Consider the following 24,382-nt stretch of genomic DNA (forward strand, 5'->3'; position numbering starts at 1 on the left):
GAAGAAGGTGCTCTGGTCAGATGAAACCAAAATGGAACTTTTTGGCAACAATGCAAAACGTTATGTTTGGCGTAAAAGCAACACAGCTGAACACACCATCCCCACTGTCAAACATGGTGGTGGCAGCATCATGGTTTGGGCCTGCTTTTCTTCAGCAGGGACAGGGAAGATGGTTAAAATTGATGGGAAGATGGATGGAGCCAAATACAGGACCATTCTGGAAGAAAACCTGATGGAGTCTGCAAAAGACCTGAGACTGGGACGGAGATTTGTCTTCCAACAAGACAATGATCCAAAACATAAAGCAAAATCTACAATGGAATGGTTCAAAAATAAACATATCCAGGTGTTAGAATGGCCAAGTCAAAGTCCAGACCTGAATCCAATCGAATCTGTGGAAAGAACTGAAAACTGCTGTTCACAAATGCTATCCATCCAACCTCACTGAGCTCGAGCTGTTTTGCAAGCAGGAATGGGAAAAAAATTCAGTCTCTCGATGTGCAAAACTGATAGACATACCCCAAGAGACTTACAGCTGTAATCGCAGCAAAAGGTGGCGCTACAAAGTATTAACTTAAGGGGGCTGAATAATTTTGCACGCCCAATTTTTCAGTTTTTGATTTGTTAAAAAAGTTTGAAATATCCAATAAATGTCGTTCCACTTCATGATTGTGTCCCACTTGTTGATTCTTCACAAAAAAATAGTTTTATATCTTTATGTTTGAAGCCTGAAATGTGGCAAAAGGTTGCAAAGTTCAAGGGGGCCGAATACTTTCGCAAGGCACTATATATACACTGCTCAAAAAAATAAAGGGAACACTAAAATAACACATCCTAGATCTGAATGAAATATTCTTATTAAATACTTTTTTCTTTACACAGTTGAATGTGCTGACAACAAAATCACACAAAAATTATCAATGGAAATCAAATTTTTCAACCCATGGAGGTCTGGATTTGGAGTCACACTCAAAATTAAAGTGGAAAACTACACTACAGGCTGATCCAACTTTGATGTAATGTCCTTAAAACAAGTCAAAATAAGGCTCAGTAGTGTGTGTGGCCTCCACGCGCCTGTATGACCTCCCTACAACGCCTGGGCATGCTCCTGATGAGGTGGTGGATGGTCTCCTGAGGGATCTCCTCCCAGACCTGGACTAAAGCATCCGCCAACTCCTGGACAGTCTGTGGTGCAACGTGGCGTTGGTGGATGGAGCGACATGATGTCCCAGATGTGCTCAATTGGATTCAGGTCTGTCGAACGGGCGGGCCAGTCCATAGCATCAATGCCTTCCTCTTGCAGGAACTGTTGACACACTCCAGCCACATGATGTCTAGCATTGTCTTGCATTAGGAGGAACCCAAGGCCAACCGCACCAGCATATGGTCTCACAAGGGGTCTGAGGATCTCATCTCGGTACCTAATGGCAGTCAGGCTACCTCTGGCGATCACATGGAGGGAAATTCCACCCCACACCTTGACTGACCCACCGCCAAACCGGTCATGCTGGAGGATGTTGCAGGCAGCAGAACGTTCTCCAAGGCGTCTCCAGACTCTGTCACATCTGTCACGTGCTCAGTGTGAACCTGCTTTCATCTGTGAAGAGCACAGGGCGCCAGTGGCGAATTTGCCAATCTTGGTGTTCTCTGGCAAATGCCAAACGTCCTGCACGGTGTTGGGCTATAAGCACAACCCCTACCTGTGGACGTCGGGCCCTCATACCACCCTCATGGAGTCTGTTTCTGACCGTTTGAGCAGATACATGCACATTTGTGGCCTGTTGGAGGTCATTTTGCAGGGCTCTTGCAGTGCTCCTCCTGATCCTCCTTGCACAAAGGCAGAGGTAGCGGTCCTGCTGCTGGGTTGTTGCCCTCCTACGGCCTCCTCCACGTCTCCTGATGTACTGGCCTGTCTCCTGGTAGCGCCTCCATGCTGACAGACACAGCAAACCTTCTTGCCACAGCTCGCATTGATGTGCCATCCTGGATGAGCTGTACTACCTGAGCCACTTGTGTGTCTCATGCTACCACTAGAGTGAAAGCACCGCCAGCATTCAAAAGTGACCAAAACATCAGCCAGGAAGCATAGGAACTGAGAAGTGGTCTGTGGTCCCCACCTGCAGAACCACTCCTTTATTGGGGGTGTCTTGCTAATTGCCTATAATTTCCACCTGTTGTCTATTCCATTTGCACAACAGCATGTGAAATTTATTGTCAATCAGTGTTGCTTCCTAAGTGGACAGTTTGATTTCACAGAAGTGTGATTGACTTGGAGTTACATTGTGTTGTTTAAGTGTTCCCTTTATTTTTTTGAGCAGTGTGTGTGTGTGTGTGTGTGTGTATGTATGTGTGTATATATATATATATATATATATATATATAAATATATATATATAAATAAAATACATTTTTTTTACTTTTAATTTCCCTTAGCTAGCTGAATGCAGCTAGCTAGTGTAGCCTTCTCAAACAGAGAGGTGTGTTATTTTAGCTAGTTCCAATACTGGAACTCCAAGTCAAGGTAGGCTTTTGGTTTTATTAAGTTGTTGCCACCGGGGTCCGTCAGTGTAACTGCTAAACTGCTTGCTGACTGTACACTGTACTGCATGATTGTAGCATCTTTACTAACACGTTAGTTCTAGTAGCTATGTTGACTATGAGTTGACAACGATGTAGGTTGTGTGTAGCAGTTAGCAGTCTTGATATGAAGGTTTGGCATGGAAAGGTTTTTTCGCCTGGTCACAGACAGCCGATGTGTTATGCACTGAAGTCCACAAGTGGCGGGAAAAGGTGAGAGGAGGAGAGTGCATAGATAGTTGCAAGAAGGACTTGAAGAAGCAAAGTAATCATGATCATGCTGTTTTTATATGGCTGCTATGAAAGTGAACTGCTTGCGTGTGATCAGGGGTGTATTCATTCTGCCAATTCTGTTGGAAAAACATGTTGGATTGTAATTTGAAATAGTTGCTACACCAGAAGTTCATGTTTGTATATATAGGAGGAAAGTATATGGTAGGGTGGATATGAGCCTTGGGCTTGGAGAGTTACTAAGTTAGGGAAAAGGTAATCGCATGGTTGAGGTCACTGATAAGGGTGGATAGCTGTGCATTAGTGAGCAGTGGAGGCTGTCAGGTCACATGAAGGGAGAAGGAACCGTTTATTACCCACATCCCTTAACTTCCTGCCTAGAAACAAAGATGTACCTTAGAGAAAAGGTAGAGACTCCACCTAAACGGGGGTATAAATACGTGCTGATGGGAACTATTCTTTGTCTTATGCAGCTCTGTGATCCAGTGGGTGAATGAACTTTGTAGGCTCATCTTGTCCGGGGGACTGACAAGTATGACGCAACTACAAAGAAATGTGAAATAGCAGGCTCATGAGTTAGATGAAAAGCACCAGGACCTCGCGAGGGCTCTGGAATAATAATCTAAATAAAGTCCAACCATTTACAGCTGTCCTCCAGCAGTATCAGAACACCATTGGGGGTATATAGTCTTGCCACTTCCCCACGGTTCACCCCGGGATATCATGTAACCCAGGCTAAACAGGTCATGTCTCCGCTATATCCCTCTCATATAGAGGAAAAAGAGTTATGGGTTGAGAGAGGCATCAGAGGGACGTATCATCAATCCAGAAATATTAGTCCCGGACTGGATCATAGATGCCCGGTTCGTACTCATGCAGTTGCGATGACTTATGATCCTGGGCAGAGACTCCCAGAGGGAGGGAACCCCATTCTGCCAGATGGCCAATCCATAACATGCCTCCAAATTCAACACCACCACAAGCTGCTGAGTATTGGTGAAATGCGTAGCATAATGAAAAGAAGCACCTGACCTGGATAAAGGGAGTCAGGAGTAGAGGTCGACCGATTATGATTTTTCAATGCCGATACCGATTATTGGAGGACCATAAAAGCCGATGCCGATTAATCAGACAATTTTTTTTATTTGTAATAATGACAATTACAACAATACTGAATTAACACTTATTTTAACTTAATGTAAAAAAATCTATTTAGCCTCAAATAAATAATGAAACATGTTCAATTTGGTTTAAATAATGCAAAAACAAAGTGTTGGAGAAGAAAGTAATATGTGCCATGTAAAAATGTGTGCCATGTAAAAAAGCTAGCGTTTAAGTTCCTTGCTCAGAACATGAGAACATATGAAAGTTGGTGGTTCCTTTTAACATGAGACTTCAATATTCCAAGGTAAGAGGTTTTAGGTTGTAGTTAATATGGTATTTATAGTACTATTTCTCTCTATACCATTTGTATTTCATATACCTTTGACTATTGGATGTTCTTATAGGCACTTTACGTTTATTTCAGTGAAATACGGAACCGTTCGGTATTTTATCTAACGGGTGGCATCCCTAAGTCTAAATATTCTTGTTACATTGCGCAACCTTCAATGTATGTCATAATTACGTAAAATTCTGGCAAATTAGTTCGCAATGAGCCAGGCAGCCCAAACTGTTGCATATACCCTGACTCTGCGTGCAATGAATGCAAGAGAAATGACACAATTTCACCTGGTTAATATTGCCTGCTAAACTGGATTAGTAGTTATAACTAGTGATTATGATTGATTGATTGTTTTTTTATAAGATAAGTTTAATGCTAGCTAGCAATTTACCTTGGCTTCTACTCTATTCACGTAACAGGCAGGCTACTCGTGGAGTGCAATGGTTAGAGCATTGGACTAGTTAACTGTGCGGTTGCAAGATTGAAACCCCTGAGCTGACAAGGTGAAAATCTGTCATTCTGCCCCTGAACAAGGCAGTTAACCCACAGTTCCTAGGCAGTCATTGAAAATAAGAATGTGTTAACTGAATTGCCTAGTTAAATAAAAGGTATTAAAACAAAACAAAAAGTAAAAAAATAATTGGAAATCAGCCCCTAGACAGTACAAAAACAAACATCACCCAGGTCACACCCTGACCTAACCAAAAGAATACTAAGGTCAGGGCGTGACAGTACCCCCCCAAAGATGCGGACTCCCGGCCGCACACCTAAACCTATATGGGAGGGTCTGGGTGGGCATAAATCCGAGGTGGCGGTTCTGGCTCGGGACGTGGACCCCGCTCCACTTCACACTTAATGTCTCTGGAGCGGGAACCCTCACCGCCGACTATGGACTAGAGGACGCCTCTGGAGTGAGTGGCGCCTCTGGACTGGAGGGAGACTCTGGCGGATCCGGACTGGAGGGAGACTGGCGGATCTGGGACTGTATGTTGGCCCCGGACTGGGGCCCGTATGTTCCGGACTGGGACCCGTCGCCGGGAGGTTCCGGTCTGCGGCCCGTCGCCGGACGCTCTGGACTGTGTACTGTCGCCGGACGCTCTGGACTGGGTACTGTCGCCGGACGCTCTGGACTGGCGAGGCGCACTGTAGGCCTGGTGCGTGGTTCCAGCACTGGTGGTACCGTGCTGGGGACACGCACCTCAGGGCGAGTGCGAGGAGCAGAAACAAGGAGTACTGGACCCTGGAGGCGCACTGGTGGCCTGGTGCGTGGTGCTGGCACTGGTGGTACCGGGCTGGAGACACGCACCTCAGGGCAAGTGCGGGGAGGAGGAACAGGACGTACTGGGCTCTGGAGACGCACAGGAAGCCTGGTGCGTGGTGTTGGCACTGGTGGTACTGGGCTGGGGACACGCACCTCAGGGCGAGTGCGGGGAGCAGGCACAGGATGTACTGGGCTATGGAGGCGTACTGGAGGTCTGGAGTGTAGAGCTGACATAACCCGTCCTGGCTGGATGGAAGTATATCCATCCAGCCAGGACGGGTTGTGTTGTCAGCTCTACACTCCAGACCTCCAGTACGCCTCCACGGCCCAGTACGTCTTGTGCCTGCTCCCCGCACTCGCCCTGAGGTGCATGTCTCCTGGAGACCAGGAGCGCTGAGCCGGCACCCTCCTTCCTGGCTGAATGCTCATTCTAGCCCGGCCAATGCGAGGAGCTGAAATATAGCGCACCGGGCTAGAAATGTGCACTGGAGACACCGTACGCATCTCTGCTTAACACGGTGCCTGACCAGTTACACGCTCCCCACGGTAAGCACGAGGAGTTGGCTCAGGTCTCCTACCTGACTTAGCCAATCTCCTCGTGTGCCTCCCCCCCAAAAATTATTGGGGCTGCCTCTCGGGCTTCCGTGCTAGCCGTGTACCCATATATCGTCGCCGTTCCTCCTTTGCTCTCTCCACCTGCTTCCATGGCAGGATCTTGTCCCCTGCCATTACCTCCTCCCAGGTCCAGAATGTTTTACCGTCCAGTATTTCATCCCGAGTCCATGATTCCACAAAGCGCTGTTCCTCCTTATCACGCTGCTTGGTCCTTTTGTGGTGGGTTATTCTGTCTATAATATAAATGTGCATACACAGGCAACTAGACATAGACAATAACCCACGAAATACCCAAAGAAGATGGCTGCCTAAATATAGTTCCCAATCAGAGACAACGATAAACAGCTGCCTCTAATTGAGAACCAATCTAGGCAACCATAGACATACATAAACACCTAGATGGTAAACAACCCCATAAACATACAAAACCCCTAGACAGTACAAAAACACATACATCACCCATGTCACACCCTGACCTAACCAAAATAATAAAGAAAACAGAGAATACTCAGGTCAGGGCGTGACACTGTAAGGAAAGAACATAAGATTAACAAGTAAACCACATCAGTGTTTTCTTTTCAACACTTTAGAATTTCTGCTAGTGTTACTGTAAATGTAAACAAACAAAAAATGACAGTCCTTATTTATCTGCAGGAACCACTGAATGCCCCTGTTCCTCAGATATTGTTTCCTGTGGGGTTTCAACTTGTATGCTACCACCCGCCGCGGTTCTGTCTGCAAACATAGTATTTTCTTTGTCATAGCGCAGGCGGATGTGGTCCTGGTGTCTGGGCATGACTCGACCATCAGTCAGTTTGACCACTCTGACTCAGAATGATACCTGGCAACCAACGTTGGCTTCTTGTGAAGTTGCGAATGTAGACATTGTCATTGGGTTTTAACTGTCTCTCCCTCGCGTGTGGGTCATGTTTCTCCTGCTTCCGTTCCACTCGTGCTTTGATATCCGGACACAGTAGAACCAGGTGAGCTTTTGGCTTTCTGCCCATCAAGATCTCAGCTGGAGCCTGTCCTGTTGATGTTTGTGGTGTGATGCGGTAATGGAACAAGAACCGAGAGAGCTTAGTTGTGATGGTTCCCCCAGTCATATTTTTGAGCCTCTCTTTCAGTGTCTGCACAGCCCGCTCCACCTGGACCATGGGTGGTTCCACAGATGTAGTGGCGTCATCTTCTGGTTGATCTGGCACTCAGAACATGATTTCACTTTGTTTTCTACATCCTGACCCATGTTAGGCCACCAGATGTAAGATCTGGCTAAACCTTTCATCCGGGAGGCACCCAGGTGAGCCTCATGGACCTCATCCATGACGTATGCATGGCCAGGGGGCAGAACAACCACTCTGGACCATCAGAGTGGTCATCCTGCACACTCAGCTCAGTTTTGCGCTTTGCATAAGGTCTCAGTCCCTTATCCTCTATGACAGGAGGCCAACCCTGCATAAATAATATTTTCACTTGGGCCAGGATAGGATCCCGGTCTGTCCACTGTTTGATCTGTTTGGCATTCACAGGTGAGTTCGACAATCTCTCCATTAGGAAAATTGTCTCGGGAGGCACCACAGTTGTGGCGGGCATCTCTGGTAGAGGGAGATGGCTGAGCGCGTTTGCATTGTCCTTCCTCGCTCTGTACACTATAGTGTACTGGTAAGCTGACAGTGTGAGGGCCCAGAAAATCATGTTTAAATGTATATCAAACCATTTTGAAATGTTGACCCTGATGTCACACATTTGGCCCCTTTTATTTATAGAAACACCCATGTTTACTTTTACTCAAGTATGACAATTGAGTACTTTTTCCACCACTCACCCAGCCTGAATTTAAAATGGATTCAATTGACATATTCTGTCACTGGCCTAAACACTACCTCATAATGTCAAAGTGGAATTGTTTTTAGTAATTCAACCCCTTTGTTATGGCAAGCCTAAATAAGTTCAGGAGTCAAACGTGCTTAACAAGTCACATAAGTTGCATGGACTCACACTGTGCAATAAGTGTTTAACATTTATTTTATTTTATGACTACCTCATCGCTGTACCCCACACACAATTATCTGTAAGGTCCCTCAGTTGAGCAGTGAATTTCAAACACAGAAATTCACAAAAAGCAGACATTAAATATCCTTTTGAGCATGGCAAAGTTATTAATTACACTTTGGATGGTATATCAATACAACCAGTCACTACAAAGTATTTCCTAACTCAGTTGCCAGAAAGGAAGGAAACCTCTCAGGGATTTCACCATGAGGCCAATGGTGACTTTAAATCAGTTGGTTTAATGGCTGTGATAGGAGAAAACTGAGGATGGATTAACAAAATTGTAGTTACTCCATAATACTAACCTAAATGACATAGTGAAAAGTAAGCCTTTATAAAATGTAAATATGCATCCTGTTTGCAATAGAGTACCACAGTATGAGTCATAATACTCATAAAACCTAGCAGTCAAACAGAGAAATGGTTCCAATCGTTATTCCACCATTTTTCCCATAGGGTATTTTAGAAACACATAAGGGCTGTGTTTCGTGTAGGCTTGCCGTGGCATGACATTGTGATAACCCTGTAAATCTCTAGGACAAGGGGACTTATATTTGCCTGTATTTACACCCCCCCACCGAAACCCTCACTAACTTTTACAGGTGCACAATTGAGAGCATCCTGTCAGCCTGTATCACCGCCTGGTACGGCAACTGCACCACCCACAACCGCAAGGCTCTCCAGAGGGTGGTGCGGTCTGCACAACGCATCACCTGGGGCAAACTACCTGCCCTCCAAGACACCTACAACCAATGTCACAGGAAGCCAAAAAATATAGAAGCTGTTTTTCAATCTCAAGGCCATCAGATTGTTAAACAGCCACCACTAGCACAAAGAGGCGGCTGCCTACCTACAGACTTGATGTCATTGGCCACTTTTAATAAATGGAACACTAGCCACTTTAATAATGCCACTTTTAAGAATATTTACATATCTCGCATAACTCATTTCATATATATACTCTATCCTCCACTATCTATTCTTTACTATCTATTGCATCTTAGCTGCTCTGTCACTGCTCATCCATATATTTTATACTTATATATTCTTATCCCATTCCTTTACTAGATTGTGTGTATTAGGTTTTGTTGTGGAACTGTTAGATATTACCTGTTAGATACTGCTGCACTGTCGGATCTAGAAGCGCAAGCATTTTGCTACACTCGCAATAACATCTGCTAACCATGTGTATGTGACCAGAAAATGTGATTTGATAAATGGGCAATTCTGTGAACTGTCTTGTGCCAAGTTTAAAATTGTAGTTTTGCATGACGTCTACTTTGATACTATTTAGTATTTTCAAAACTAAGAGTAAATAGAGCCGAGTATATTGATAAAAGTCTCCTTGTCCGAGAGATGTACATGGTTATAAAAACGTCACGCCAAGGTAAGCCGACACAAAACACAGCCCTTATTTGAAGTGTTTCTAAAATACCGTATGGGAAAACGATTGGAACCATTTCCGCTAGATTTGACCGCTAGATTTTTTGGGGTATTATGACACCTCCACTGTGGGGCTCTATAAAAGGCACTAAAGTAAAACTGCAAAAAATGTGGCAAAGAAATTAACTTTGCCCTGAATACAAAGCTTTATATTTTGGGCAAATCCAACAACACATCACTGAGGACCACTCTTCATATTTTCAAGCATGGTGGTGGCTGCAACCTGTTATGGGTATGCTTGTCATCGGCAAGGACTAGGGATTTTTTTGGGATAAAAAGAAATGGAATAAAGCTAAGCACAGGCAAAATCCTAGAGAAAAACATGGTTCAATCTGCTTTCCAACAGACACTGGTAGACAAATGAACCTTTAACCCTGGGACCACGGTGTGTGACTTTTTATAACCTATAGCACAAGGCCAAATATACAGTGGAGTTGCTTACCAGGATGACATTGAATGCTTGTGAGTAGCCTAAATGGGCTTGAAAATCTATGGCAAGCCTTGAAAATGTCTGTCTATCAATGATCAGCAACCACCTTGACAGAGCTTGAAGAATTTGACAAGTAATAATGTGTAAATATTGTATAATCTTAGAGACTTAGAGACCCAGAAAGACCCACAGCTGTAATCGCTGCCAAAGGTGTTTTCTAACATGTCAGTGTGAATACTTACAGTACCAGTCAAAAGTTTGGACACACCTACTCATTTAAGGGTTTTTCTTTATTTTTACTATTATCTACATTGATGAAATAACACATATGGTATCATGTAGTAGTAATCAAAAAAAGTATTTTATATTTTACATTCTTCAAAGTAGCCACCCTTGATGACAGTTTTGCATTATCTCAACCAGCTTCATGAGGTAGTCACCTGAAATGCATTTCAAATAACAGTGCCTTGTTGAAAGTTAATTTGTGGAATTTCTTTCCTTCTTAAAGCATTTGAGCCAATCAGTTGTGTTGTATATATTTTTTTATACCCTTTGCTATGAAATTTGAAATTGAGCTCCGGTACATCCCTTTTCCATTGAGCATCCTTGAGATGTTTCTACAATTTGATTGGAGTACATCTGTGGTAAATTAAGTTGATTATACATGATTTGGAAAGGCAGGTAAGCTAGTTCTTTACATGCATGATGGACAGACAAGTGAAGCCTATGGTACAACATTTTATGGGTGGAGAGAGCTAGTGCGAGTTGAGGAGCAGGCTTGAAGAACTACTGATATTGTTATGACATGCATTATCTGAATTAAGTTCACAGAGTTATACCTAGGAGGATTGGTTCTATGAAGGAACTTTGAGCTATCTAAACAAGCTTGAGCTAGCAAGCTAACAAGCTTGTGTGTGCAGAGCGGCACCAGAATTAAAAATACGCCTTACCTTTGTAGTTAATAAATCCAATGTGAAACGTGATAACTAGGCCTTAACTATTATTGAACAAGTTAATCCATTCTTCTCTAGCTAATAAAAAAATATTGTTATACAGTTGAAGTCAGAAGTTTACATACACTTAGGTTGGAGTCATTAAAACTTGTTTTTCAACCACTCCACAAATGTCTTGTTCACAAACTATAGTTTTGGCAAGTCGGTTAGGACATCTACTTTGTGCATCTACAAGTCATTTTTCCAACAATTGTTTACAGACAGATTATTTCACTTATTACAATTCCAGTGGGTCAGAAGTTTACATGCACTTTGTTGACTGCCTTTAAACAGCTTGGAAAATTCCAGAAAATGATGTCATGGCTTTAGAAGATTCTGATAGGCTAATTGACATCATTTGAGTCAATTGGAGGTGTACATGTGGATGTATTTCAAGGCCTACCTTCAAACTCAGTGCCTCTTTGCTTGACATCATGGGAAAATAAAATAAAAATCAGCCAAGACCTCAGGAAAACAATTGTAGACCACCACAAGTCTGGTTCATAATTGGCAGCAATTTTCAAACTCCTGAAGGTGCCACTTCCATTTGTAAAAACATCAGTATGCAAGTATAAACACCATGGGACAACGCAGCTGTCATACCACTCAGGAAGAGACACGTTCTGTCTCCTAGAGATGAACGTACTTCGGTGCGAAAAGTGAAAATTAATCCCAGAACAACAGCAAAGGACCTTGTGAAGATGCTGGAGGAAACAGGTATAAAAGATTTTATATCCATTGTAAAATGAGTCCTATATCGACATAACCTGAAAGGCCGCTTAGCATGGAAGAAGCCACTGCTCCAAAACCGCCATTTAAAAAAAGCCAGACTACGGTTTGCAACTGCACATGGGGACAAAGATCACACTTTTTGGAGAAATGTCCTCTGGTCTGATGAAACAAAGAGAACTGTTTGGCCATAATATCCATCATTATGTTTGGAGGGAAAAGGGGGAGGCTTGCAAGCCGAAGAACTCCATCCCAACCGTGAAGCACGGGGGTGGCAGCATCATGTTGTGGGGGTGATTTGCTGCAGGAGGGACTGGTGCATTTCACAAAATAGATGGCTTCGTGAGGAATAAAAGTTATGTGGATATATTGAAGCAACATCTCAAGACATCAGTCAGGAAGTTTAAGCTTGGTCGCAAATGGGTCCTCCAAATGGACAATGACCCCAAGCACACTTGCAAAGTTGTGGCAAAATGGCTTAAGGACAACAAAGTCAAGGTATTAGAGTGGCCATCACAAAGCCCTGACCTCAACCCTATATAACATTTGTGGGCAGAACTGAAAAAGCGTGTGTGAGCAAGGAGGAGTACAAACCTGACTCAGTTTCACCAGCTCTGTCAGGAGGAATGGGCCACAATTCTTATTGTGGGAAGCTTGTGGAAGGCTACTCAAAACGTTTGACCCAAGTTAAACAATTTAAAGGCAATGCTACCAAATACTAATTGAGTGTATGTAAACTTCTGACCCACTGGGAATGTGATGAAAGAAAAAAGCTGAAATATATCACTCTACTACAATTCTGAAATTTCACATTCTTAAAATAAAGTGGTGATCCTAACAGTGCTAGAGGCGTCACTACAGACCCCGTTTCAATTCCAGGCTGTATCGCAACCAGCTGTGATTGTGCGCCGCCCTATGGGACTCCCAATTGGCCCAGCGTCGTCCTGGTTAGGGTTTAGCCGGGGTAGACCGTCATTGTAAACAATAATTTGTTCTTAACTGACTTGCCTAGTTAAATAAATAAAATAACATCAAAGTCTGCCATTGTCTGGATTTATGGTGCTTTCAAGACAACTGGGAACAAGGTTGAAAAATTATGACTTCAGTGATCTTCAGGTTGGAGCTCTAGAAAGAGGCCAGAGTTCCTGACTTGCAATTCTGAGTTGGATGGCAGTTGAAAATGTATTTTTTCAGTCAGTGTTCCCAGTTTGCTTGAACTCACTGAAATCAGATTTCCCAGTTCTGAGATTCCAGTTGTTTTGAGCGCTGCAGAAATCATGCTGGATTGACACCATGGTCAATGTTGAATGTTTATCCTTTTATACTTGGAAAATAGCCCCTTAAATCCAGACTTTGGACCACACAGCCAATCCACTGAATAGCAGGCTAGTGATTGCTTTGCAATGCTTGTAGTTAGACACTATTACAAACCACTCATTGTTGAATTTGCGATTTCCAACTTGTTGTGTAATGTTTATGTCCAATGGCCTATGAGCACCGAGACGTTTTATCAACATATTTTTTCATTTTTGGTCAAAATGTGTATGTTTTTACCATATTTTTTGTTTTTATAAATAGCTTTTTGCATTTTCTTGTTGGCACAATACAAGTGTCCATTGATTTAAAATGGAATATCATTTGAATGAGTTATCCACATTGAAATGTTTTGATATGCGGGCTTTTATTTAGAAGGTCTTGACATTACCATACGAAAGTGACGTCATCGTGTGTGCTGCTGTCAGAATACTAGTCCAGAGCCGACAGCGCCACCGAGACCGAACAGCATCGTCCAGAGCCGAGAACAACAACCGTAGCAAAAACCGGATCAAATATGATTTAAGGGGCGGCTTGGGTGTTGGCGGCAAAAGGGAACACCGTTATCCTCTTTATTTTTTTTACCGATTTCGAATCCTCAGAGTAATGGCTGGGGTCCATGGCTCCGGCTGCTGAGCGGCAGGTGTATTGTTGAGGACATATTTCTCAATCGTTATGTATTCAACCACGGTCGATACACTGGTAAGGACGGAACCGACTGCTACCGGAATTGGATGTTGATGTCGCGAGGAAGGCTGTAGCTGGGTGCGTCGTTCCGTCCTCGAGGCTGCGGTGCAGCAGTGGTTGTTGGCTCGAGGAGGGCGGTGTCTCTAACTCCCTGTAAATAGCCTATATCTTTTTTTGTGAATTAAAATGCCTCAGTATAATTTAGTAGTTCAAGGTTAGAAATCCTAACTGCCAAACATGGATACCACCCAAATGATAGCAATCTTTGAAATCGTTCGGGATATGGAATGACACAGGTGATGTTTTATTGATGATTAATCCGAATGGATTATAATTTCAATGATTAGTATTTTCTCTTTCGTCTTGGTAAGCGTGTTTTATAACGGTAGGCCTATCTAAGCAATATCATCTCACATCTGGTATCGGACCCAGGCCTCATTTTGCCAAGATGATGGAAATCGATGAGGTTGTCTATCAGGACGACTATGGCTCGGTGTCCGTTATGTCGGAGCGGGTGTCGGGCCTGGCCAACAGCATCTACCGGGAGTTTGAGCGCCTCATCAGCAGCTACGACGAGGAAGTGGTCAAGGAGCTCATGCCGCTGGTGGTGAACGTTCTGGAGAATCTGGATTCGGTTTTAACGGAGAACCAGGAGCACGAGGTGGAGCTCGAGCTGCTGAAGGAGGACAACGAGCAGCTCATCACCCAGTACGAGCGTGAGAAGGCGCTGCGCAAGCAGGCAGAGGAGGTGAGGGTGCATTTACTCCATCCATGGCTGTTTTGTTTATAAATACTCGACCAGTGTCTTTATCACTAGCCATATCCATTACTAATAATCACAGCACATACATTCACCTTCAATAGCAGTTCAGTTTTCATTGCCACTGTATGCCAGTTTTACAAAAAATAAACCCCAAAACGAACCATTTATAAGCTATACCCACATCCCATTCACATTCCTTCTGTAGGCCATTTATTTTTAGACCTAAATAACAAGGGTTATGTCTCAAATGGCACCCTATACCCTATATAGTGCACTACTTTTGACCAGAGCTCATAGGGCCTAATGTAATATACACTGAGTATACCAAACATCAAGAACACCTTCCTAATATTGAGTTGCGCAGCAGAACAGCCTCAATTTGGTGTCAGAAACATTCCATAGGGATGCTGGCCCATGTTGACTCTAAATGCTTTCCACAGTTGTGTCAAGTTAACTGGATGTCCTTTGGGTGGTGGACCATTCTTGATACACACGGGAAACTGTTGATTGTGAAAAACCCAGCAGCATTGCAGTTCATGACACAAACCGGTGCGCATGGCACATACCCCATTCAAAGGAACTTAAATATTTTGTCTTGCCCATGCTCTGAATGTGACATTTACACATTGACAATTCATGTCCACACAATCCATGCTTCTACACCTGCATTGCTTGCTGTTTGGGGTTTTAGGCAGGGTTTCTGTACAGCACTTTGAGATCAGCTGATGTAAGAAGGGCTTTATAAATACATTTGATTTGGTCTCAATTGTATTAAGGCTAAAAAAATACATATTTAAACCTTTCTCCTGCCCTTCATCTATACTGATTGAAGTGGATTTAACAAGTCACATCAGTAAGGGATTATAGCTTACACCTGTATTCACCTGGTCAGTCTGTCACCTTCGATTGCATGCAGTGAGTACTCATATCTGGCCTAATGGCCCATCCCTATCAACACAGCAGATCAGAGACTGTGGAAAGGCCTATCTATGTAACATCATCAGTGGTGGTTCAATGAGTATAGGGGCCTGCGTATAGTGCCTGCCTGGATTGTGCCTGGGCCAGGTTGGTGATCAGTTCAGTGTGCTTGTGTGTTTGCAGAAGGAATCTGCCAAAGTTGTGATTCTGATGTGAATGTACTGTATTTCATTACATTTTATTCAATACAATAATTGTATTGGACACAGACTTTTATGGACAAAAATATGCCTACAATGAAACCAGCCTTTTCACAATTACAAGTTGTCTTGTAAACTACAAAGGGAAATCCCACGAGCTGCCCAGTGACGTGAGTCTGCCAGATGGGCTAAATGTCTTTTTTGCTGGCTTTGAGGCAAGCAACACTGAAGCATGCATGGGAGCATCAGCTGTTCCAGACAACTGTGAGATCATACTCTCCGTAGCCGATATGAGCAAGACCTTTAAACAGGTCAACATTCACCAGGCCACGGGGCCAGACGGATTACCAGGACATGTACTCAGAGCATGCGCGGACCAACTGGCAAAAGTCTTAAAGTCTTAACTGACATTTTCAACTTCTCCCTGACCGAGTTTGTAATACCTACAGTGGAGCAAAAAAGTATTTAGTCAGCCACCAATTGTGCAAGTTCTCCCACTTAAAAAGATGAGAGGCCTGCAATTTTCATCATAGGTTTCATCATAGGTACACTTGACTACCTGCAGCCATAACACACCTGTTATGCGAGTGCAGCAAGGGAGCCACGGTAAGGTGCTAGCGAGCATGAAAATATCTATAAAAAAAATTATTGATTGATTGTTTATATATATATATATATATATAATCTTAACATAATCACTAGTTAACTACACATGGTTGTTGATATTATCTAGCTTGTCCTGCGTTGCATATAATCGATGCGGTGCCTGCTAATTTATCATTGAATCATAGCCTACTTTGCCAAACGGGTGATTTAACAAGTGTATTCGCGAAAAAAGCACTGTCGTTGCACCAATGTGTGCCTAACCATAAACATCGATGCCTTTCTTAAAATCAATACACAAGTATATATTTTTAAACCTTCATATTTAGTTAATATTGCTTGCTAACATGAATTTATTTTAACTATGGAAATTGTGTCACTTCTCTTGCGTTCTGTGCAACAGAGTCAGGGTATATGCAGCAGTTTGGGCCGCCTGGCTCGTTGCGAACTGTGAAGACTATTTTTTCCTAACAAAGACAGCCAACTTCGCCAAATGTGGGATGATTTAACAAAAGCGCATTTGCGAAAAAAGCATAATTGTTGCACGAATGTACCTAACCATAAACATCAATGTCTTTCTTAAAATCAATACACTGTATATATATATTTTTAAACCTGCATATTTAGTTAAAATAAATTCATGTTAGCAGGCAATATTAAACTTGGAAAATTGTCACTTCTCTTGCGTTCATTGCACACAGAGTCAGGGTATATGCAACAGTTTGGGCCGCCTGACTCGTTGCGAACTAATTTTCCAGAATTATGACATAACATTGAAGGTTGTGCAATGTAACAGGAATATTTAGAGTTATGGATGCCACCCGTTAGATAAAATCCGGAACGGTTCTGTATTTCACTGAAAGAATAAACATTTTACTTTCGAAATAGGCAGCAGCAGACTCATAAGCATTCATTCAAACAGCACTTTCGTGTGTTTGCAAGCAGCCTATCAACTCCCGAGATTAGGCTGGTGTAACCGATGTGAAATGGCTAGCTAGTTAGCGGGGTGCGCGCTAATAGCGTTTCAAACGTCACTCGCTTTTAGATTTGGAGTAGTTGTTCCCCTTGCTCTGCAAGGGCTGCGGCTTTTGTGGAGTGATGGGTAAACGCTGCTTCGAGGGTGGCTGTTGCCAATGTGTTCCTGGTTCGAGCCCAGGTAGGGGCGAGGAGAGGGATGGAAGCTATTCTGTTACTGCCAATACTAAAGTGCCTATAAGAACATCCAATAGTCAAAGGTATTTGAAATACAAATGGTATAGAGAGAAATAGTCCTATAATAACCTCAACCTAAAACTTCTTACCTGGGAATATTGAAGACTCATGTTAAAAAGAACCACCAGCTTTCATATGTTCTCATGTTCTGAGCAAGGAACTTAAACGTTAGCTTTTTTACATGGCACATATTGCACTTTTACTTTATCTCCAACAATTTTTTTTTGTTGCATTATTTAAACTAAATTGAACATGTTTCATTATTTGAGGCTAAATTGATTTGATTGATGTATTATATTAAGTTAAAATAAGTGTTCATTCAGTATTGTTGTAATTTAATGTTTGAGCTGTTGAATTGCGACTCCACTATGTCTCTATACTGACACTTTGCTTGTTTGATTGCCTTACGGAGGGAATAACTACACTGTTTGTATTCAGACATATTTCCAGTCGCCTTGCCATGATTAAATGCGTTGGTACGTGCTTTCAGTTTTGCGCAAATGCTGCAATCAATCCACGTTTTCTGGTTAGGGAAGGTTTTAATAGTCACAGCGGGTACAACATCTCCTATACACTTCCTTATAAACTCACTCACTGAGTCAGCGTATTTGTCAATGTTATTATCTGAGGCTACCCAGAACATATCCCAGTCCACATGATCAAAACAATCTTGAAGCGTGGAATCGGATTGGTCAGATCAGCGTTGGATAGACCTAAGCACGGGCGCTTCCTGTTTTGGTTTCTGCCTATAGGAGGCCAGCAACAAGATGGAGTCATGGTCAGATTTGACAAAAGAAGGGCGGGGGAGGGCCTTGAATGCATCGCAAAAGTTAGAGTAGCAATGGTCGAGCGTGTTACCCGCTCGTGTACAGCAATTGATATGCTGATAGAATTTAGGTAGCCTTGTTCTCAAATTAGCTTTGTTTAAAATCTCCAGCTACAATAAATGCAGCCTCAGGATATATGGTTTCCAGTTTGCATAAAGTCTAGTGAAGTTCCTTGATGGTCGTCTTGGTATCTGCTTGCGGGGGGATATACACGGCTGTGATGATAACCGAGGGGAGTTCTCTTGGGAGATAATCCGGTTGGCATTTGATTGTGAGGTATTCTAGGTCAGGTGAACAAAAGGACTTGAGTTCCTGAATGTTGTTACAATTACACCATGAGTCGTTAATCATGAAACATACACCCCACGCTTCTTCTTACCGGAGAGAGGTTAATTTCTGTCGGCGCGATGCACTGAATCTCGTTGGCTGTATGGACTCCGACAGCATATCCCCAGCTAGCCATGTTTCCGTGAAACAGAGAACGTTACAATCCCAGATATCTCTTTGGAAAGCAACTCTTGCCCTGATTTTGTCAACTAGGGACTGGACATTAGCGAGTAATATACTCTGAAGCGGTGGGTGGTGTGCGCCCATCCGAAGCCTCACTAGAAGACCGCTCTGGCACCCTCTCCTCTGGCGGCGTCGTTTTGGGTCAGCCTCTGGAACCAATTCAAACACCCTGGGAGGTGCAGACAAAGGATCTGCTTTTTGGAAAGTCGTATTCCTGGTCGTAGATGTCTCTCTGATATCCAATAGTTCTTCCCGGTTGTATGTAATAATACTTAAGGTTTTCTGGGTAACGATGTAAGAAATAATACATAAAAAAACTAAATACTGCACAGTTTCCTAAGGACTAGAAGTGATGCTGTCATCTCTATCAGCGCCATCTTGCTTAAGGTCGTTGTCCTGTTGGAAGGTGAACCTTCACCCCAGTCTGAGGTCCTGAGCGCTCTGGAGCAGGTTTTCATCAAGAATCTCTCCTGTACTTTTCTCCGTTCATCTTTGCCTCGATCCTGACTAGTCTCCCAGTCCCTGAAAAACCTCCCCACAGCATGATGCTGCCACCACCAAATTCAAAACGTTTAGGGTATCTTCATCCATTGTCCAACTGTTTGAATTTATTAGAATTGTTTTTAAAACCTTTTAACAATTTTAATGACCGTTGCTAGTGTTATCCTAGACACATTCTAGTATAGTATAAGCAGACAGCTGTGCAGGGTTTTACCCAAAATAAAGGTCCAATGCCACATGATGCTTAGTCACGTGTGTGTACAGTTATATACCATGTCACATCGTCTGCGTCCCAATTAGCACCCTATTCCTGGCCTAGTGCACTACTTTTTATTAGGGCCCATGGGGCTATATAGGGAATATGGTGCCATTTGGGACAGAATGGTTTTCTCTGTCTCATTGTTTGCTACGTTTGAGGGAAGAGAACATGATTAAATGCATACATTTAAAATAGATTATTATGAAAGTGTAAAGAGGATATGTTTATATGCTTTTTGAAGCAAGTGACACAAAAATAGCATGTGCAAGAATTAGTTGTAAGGTCTGCTTCCAACTCACTCTCTCAAGCACGAAGATCCCCTGAACATAGCTCACTCTCCAGATCCCAATAAACTGAATTCTGATCACCTGTTCACACACCTGTATGTCATTTACACACACTAATTAGTTCAGTTCTTGGCACACAATCATTGTGAGGTATTGTTTGTTTTGATACACTTCTATTCGGAGCTCTGTTTTTTCCTGTATTAATCCTCCTGTGCACCGTAGTTTTTGCCTATCGAATTTCCTGTCATCAACCTCTTGCCTGATCTCCTGGACTATGCCATTAGCCTTTTCCCTGCCTGTACTGTTGCCTTTTTGGACCCCTGTGTATGACCTTCTGCCTGCCCCTGGACCCAGCTACCTGCCTCCTCCTGTGATCCTTTACAAATAAACACCTGCTGCACCCTGCGCTTGAAACCAGCTCTCTGTCTCCCATCATATTCATTACATTAGTAAGTATGCTGGTCAGAAAATGTGATAAGTATTTGGATGAAATAGTGCTTGCTCCAACAAACATAAATAATGATAATGACAACCTGTAAAGATATAGTGTCCTTTGGAGTAACTCAGGTACTGTTTTATAACTGTATTATATGAATTAAAGACTTCATGATGAACTGAAGAATAGTGTACTATACAGTAAAGTAACAGTAATTATCACATTACATTACCTGCACAATGTTATAAAGGTAAGAGTTGGGGTCAGAGTTATAACCTTTACAACAGAGCTCAATTTACAATGAGACCATAGTGCACTATATTTGCTGTGGTGGTTTCGAACTTTGAATGCAGCAGTGAACATACGAGTGCACAGATGCCATTTCAAATATAAATGTTTTAGATGCGACCCAGGGATTGGTTTAAGGCACTGCCTAAGACAGTGACGTGGTGAGTTGTGGGGGGGTGGGGCAGGGTGAATTATGGGAAATCAATTGTACACTGAGGGAGGCTGGCACTGTAACCTGATTTTGTGCTTATGACAGAAAGCGAGAGAGAGGCAGGGGGCAATATGGGAGAGGGGATGCGAGAGAGTTTTGAAATGATAGAGGGAATGGAGAGAGAGTGATACAGAGGAAAAGAGAGAGATGGAATTCTGAGCAGGAATACACGCCATAAAACTGGGATATAGAGGAGAATGTATGTATTTAACTAGACAAGTCAGTTAACAAAAAATTATTATTTACAATGATGGTGTACCAAAAGGCCTCCTACGGGGGCTGGGATTAAAAATACAAATAAATTAAATACAAATATAGGACAAAACACACATCACGACAAGAGAGACAACACTACATAAAGAGAGACCTAAGATGACAACATGTCGTGTTGCTGCCATGCTAACACCGCATGGTAGCAACACAACATGACAACAACATGGCAGCAGCACAAAACCGGGTACGGACATTATTGGGCACAGACAACAGCACAAAGGGCAAGAAGGTAGAGACAACAATGCATCACGCAAAGTAGCCACAACTGTCAGTAAAAGTGTCCATGATTGAGTCTTTGAATGAAGAGATGGAGATAAAACTGTCCAGTTTGAGTGTTTGTTGCAGCTTGTTGCAGCTTGTTCCAGTTGTTAGCTGCAGTGAACTGAAAAGGTGAGCGACCCAGGGATGTGTGTGCTTTGGGAACCTTTAACAGAATGTGTCTGGCAGAACGGGTGATGTATGTGGAGGATGCAGTAGATATCTCAGATAAGGGGGAGTGAGGCCTAAGAGGGTTAGTTTGGCAGCTGGGGTGAAAGAGGAGCGATTGCGACAGAGTAAACCAAGTCTAGATGTAACTTTAGCCTGCAGCTTTGATATGTGCTGAGAGAAGGACAGTGTACCATCTAGCTATACTCCCAAGTACTTGCATGAGGTTAAATACCTCAAGCTCTAAACCCTCAGAGGTAGTAATCACACCTGTGGGGAGTGGGGCATTCTTCTTACCAAACCAAATGACCTTTGTTTTGGAGGTATTCAGAACAAGGTTAAGGGCAGAGAAAGCTTGTTGGACATTAAGACCACTTTGTTGTAGAGCGTTTAACACAAACTCCAGGGAGGGGCCAGCTGAGTATAAGATTGTATCATCTGCATATACATGGATGAGAGAGCTTCCTACTGCCTGAGCTATGTTGTTGATGTAAATTGAGAAGAGCTTGGGGCCTAGGATCGAGCCTTGTGATACACCCTTGGTGATAGGCAGTGGCTGAGACAGCATCTGTTCTGACTTTATACACTACACTCTTTGAGAGAGGTAGTTATCAAACCAGGCCAAAGACCACTCAGAGACACCAATACCCCTTAGCCGGCCCACAAGAATGGAATGGTCTACCGTATCAAAAGCTTTTGCCAAGTCAATAAAAATAGCAGCACAATATTACTTAGAATCAAGGGCAATGGTGACATCATTGAAGACCTTTAAGGTTGCAGTGACATCCATAACCTGAGTGGAAACCAGATTGTATACCAGAGAGAATACTATAGACATCAAGAAAGCCAGTCAGTTGATTGTTGAGAAGTTTTTCCAACACTTTTGATAGACAGGGCAAATAGAAATAGGCCTATCACAGTTAGGATCAGCTTGATCTCCCCCTTTAAATAAACAACGAATTGTGGCTGCCTTTTCAAGCAATGGGAACCTCCCCAGAGAGGAGAGACAGGTTAAAAAGGTCAGATATAGGCTTGGCGATTGTAGGGGCAGCAACCTTAAAGAAGAAAGGGTCTAAACCATGGTTTTTGAGGGTCAAGTTTAAGGAGCTCCTTTAGCACCTCGGACTCAGTGACCGCCTGCAAGGAGAAACTTTGTAGTGGGGCAGGGGAAAAAATAGGGAGGAGCATTCTGGCTAGACACATTAGAAGCGGTGGGAGATGAGGAAATGTTGGACGGGCAAGGAGGTATGGCTGAGTCAAATAGGAATCCAGACTTAATGAAGTGGTGATTAAAAAGCTCAGCCATGTGCTTCTTGTCAGTAACAACCACATCATTTTTAAGGGACATGGGCAGCTGTGAGGAGGAGGGTTTATTCTCCAGGTCTTTAACTGTTTTCCAGAACTTCTTGGGGTTCGACCCACAGAAAGCGAGCTGCTCCTTAAAGTAACTAACTTTGGTCTTCCGGGATATTCTGGGTGCACTTTTTTCTCATTTGCCTGAGTGAGAGCCAGTCAGCCTGAGTATGAAACATAGAGGGAGTTAGAGAAAGGTAGACAAAGAACGAAAGAACAAGACCGAGATGGAGAGATACAAAGGGAGGGAGAGAGAAATTCTTCCCAGTGAGAGAGAAAGAGGCAGACAGATTGAAAGAACGAGAGACCGAGATAGAGACAGAGGGAACATCTTCCCAAGTCCAGAGAGAAGACAGCCCACACCCTGGCTGGAATCTCCTCCCTGTGCCATGTGCTTCCTTTGGGAGTAATTGTCAAGGCTCAGATTACAAGGCTTTTAGACAGACCTAAATGGCGCCCTGTTCCCTTTATAGTGCACTGTTCCCTTTATAGTGAGTGAGTGACTGCAGCGCGTTGCTATTGTTTTCTCATGGTGCTGCCTTGCTTTGGTCAACTGGTGAGACTGGAGTTGACCCATGTTCCCTATAGTGCACCATGGGCCCCGGTCAAAAGTAGCGCAATGTGTAGGGAATAGGGAGATGAGGTGGGGTTGTCTATTCGTTGAGGTCAGGGAGCAACGCCGGGCAACCTGTTAAGGATATGGCAGACATACGCCCCCTTTGGAGAGATTGGGTACCCCTAGTAAACTGGAAAAAAAATCTGTCAAAAATTGCTAATATATGCAAATAAAAATTATTATTGGATAGAAAACACTCTAAAGATTCTAAAACCGTTGGAATTATGTCTGTAAGTATAGCAGAACTCACAGGGCAGGCATTCTTCCAAACTAGTTTTTGTGGCCATGAAAGTTGGAGCAACTTTGACGTCATGGCCCCCACCCTTCCCAACCAGCTATGATTCTGGGGACACTTTCTATCTCTTCCGCTAGATGTCCTCTTTCATTAGAGCTTCAAATCGTTCAAATCCCGCGAGAACCCTATGGCCTATTGACCCTATGGGAGTGAAATTAGTGCGTGCCACGAGAGAATAGGCTGTGCGTATGGGCGCGAATTGGTCCCAGCCATTCCTTTGTTTCCAGCACTCAAGAGAAGGGCAGACGATGGCCGATTGAATTGAAGTTTGTTTTGCACGTCTAAAACATCATAAAGCTTGCTTCTGCACTTAGTTTGACCTGTTTAGTCGACATATAATGTGTAATTTTGAAGTTTTGATGCGCAACTTATCCGGACCAGAGGACGTTTTGGGTGCATTTCAGCTGATGTTATTAGCAGTAGCTAATACAAAGACGCAAGACTTGAAACCAAACGATGTATTGGGTAAGTATGAAGCCTTCCAGAACATTCTGAACGAAGACCATCGAAGGTAAGGGAATATTTATGCTTAAATCTGTGTTTCTGTTGACTCCAACATTACGTGGAAATGTAGCTTGGAACTGAGCGCTGTCTCAGCATATGGAATAGTGTGCGATTTCTGTAACGTT

General features: G+C 43.2%; 1 protein-coding gene across 10 annotated transcripts in view; it reads left to right on the forward strand.

The window, feature by feature from the left end:
- Positions 1-13,516: 13,516 nt before the first annotated feature.
- LOC110521924 (C-Jun-amino-terminal kinase-interacting protein 3) overlaps positions 13,517-24,382 on the forward strand; it is a 76,902-nt gene continuing 66,036 nt past the window's right edge. For 9 of the 10 annotated variants that reach the window (XM_036968834.1, XM_036968841.1, XM_036968839.1 and 6 more), the window contains exon 1: positions 13,517-14,523. In XM_036968834.1, the coding sequence (XP_036824729.1) occupies positions 14,224-14,523 (300 nt within the window). In that variant the 5' untranslated portion in view covers positions 13,517-14,223. The remainder of the gene's footprint in view (positions 14,524-24,382) is intronic. The other variant, XM_036968835.1, reaches the window with a different exon arrangement.

Source organism: Oncorhynchus mykiss, chromosome 30 (genome assembly GCF_013265735.2).
Source record: "Oncorhynchus mykiss isolate Arlee chromosome 30, USDA_OmykA_1.1, whole genome shotgun sequence".
Lineage (NCBI taxonomy): Eukaryota > Metazoa > Chordata > Actinopteri > Salmoniformes > Salmonidae > Oncorhynchus > Oncorhynchus mykiss.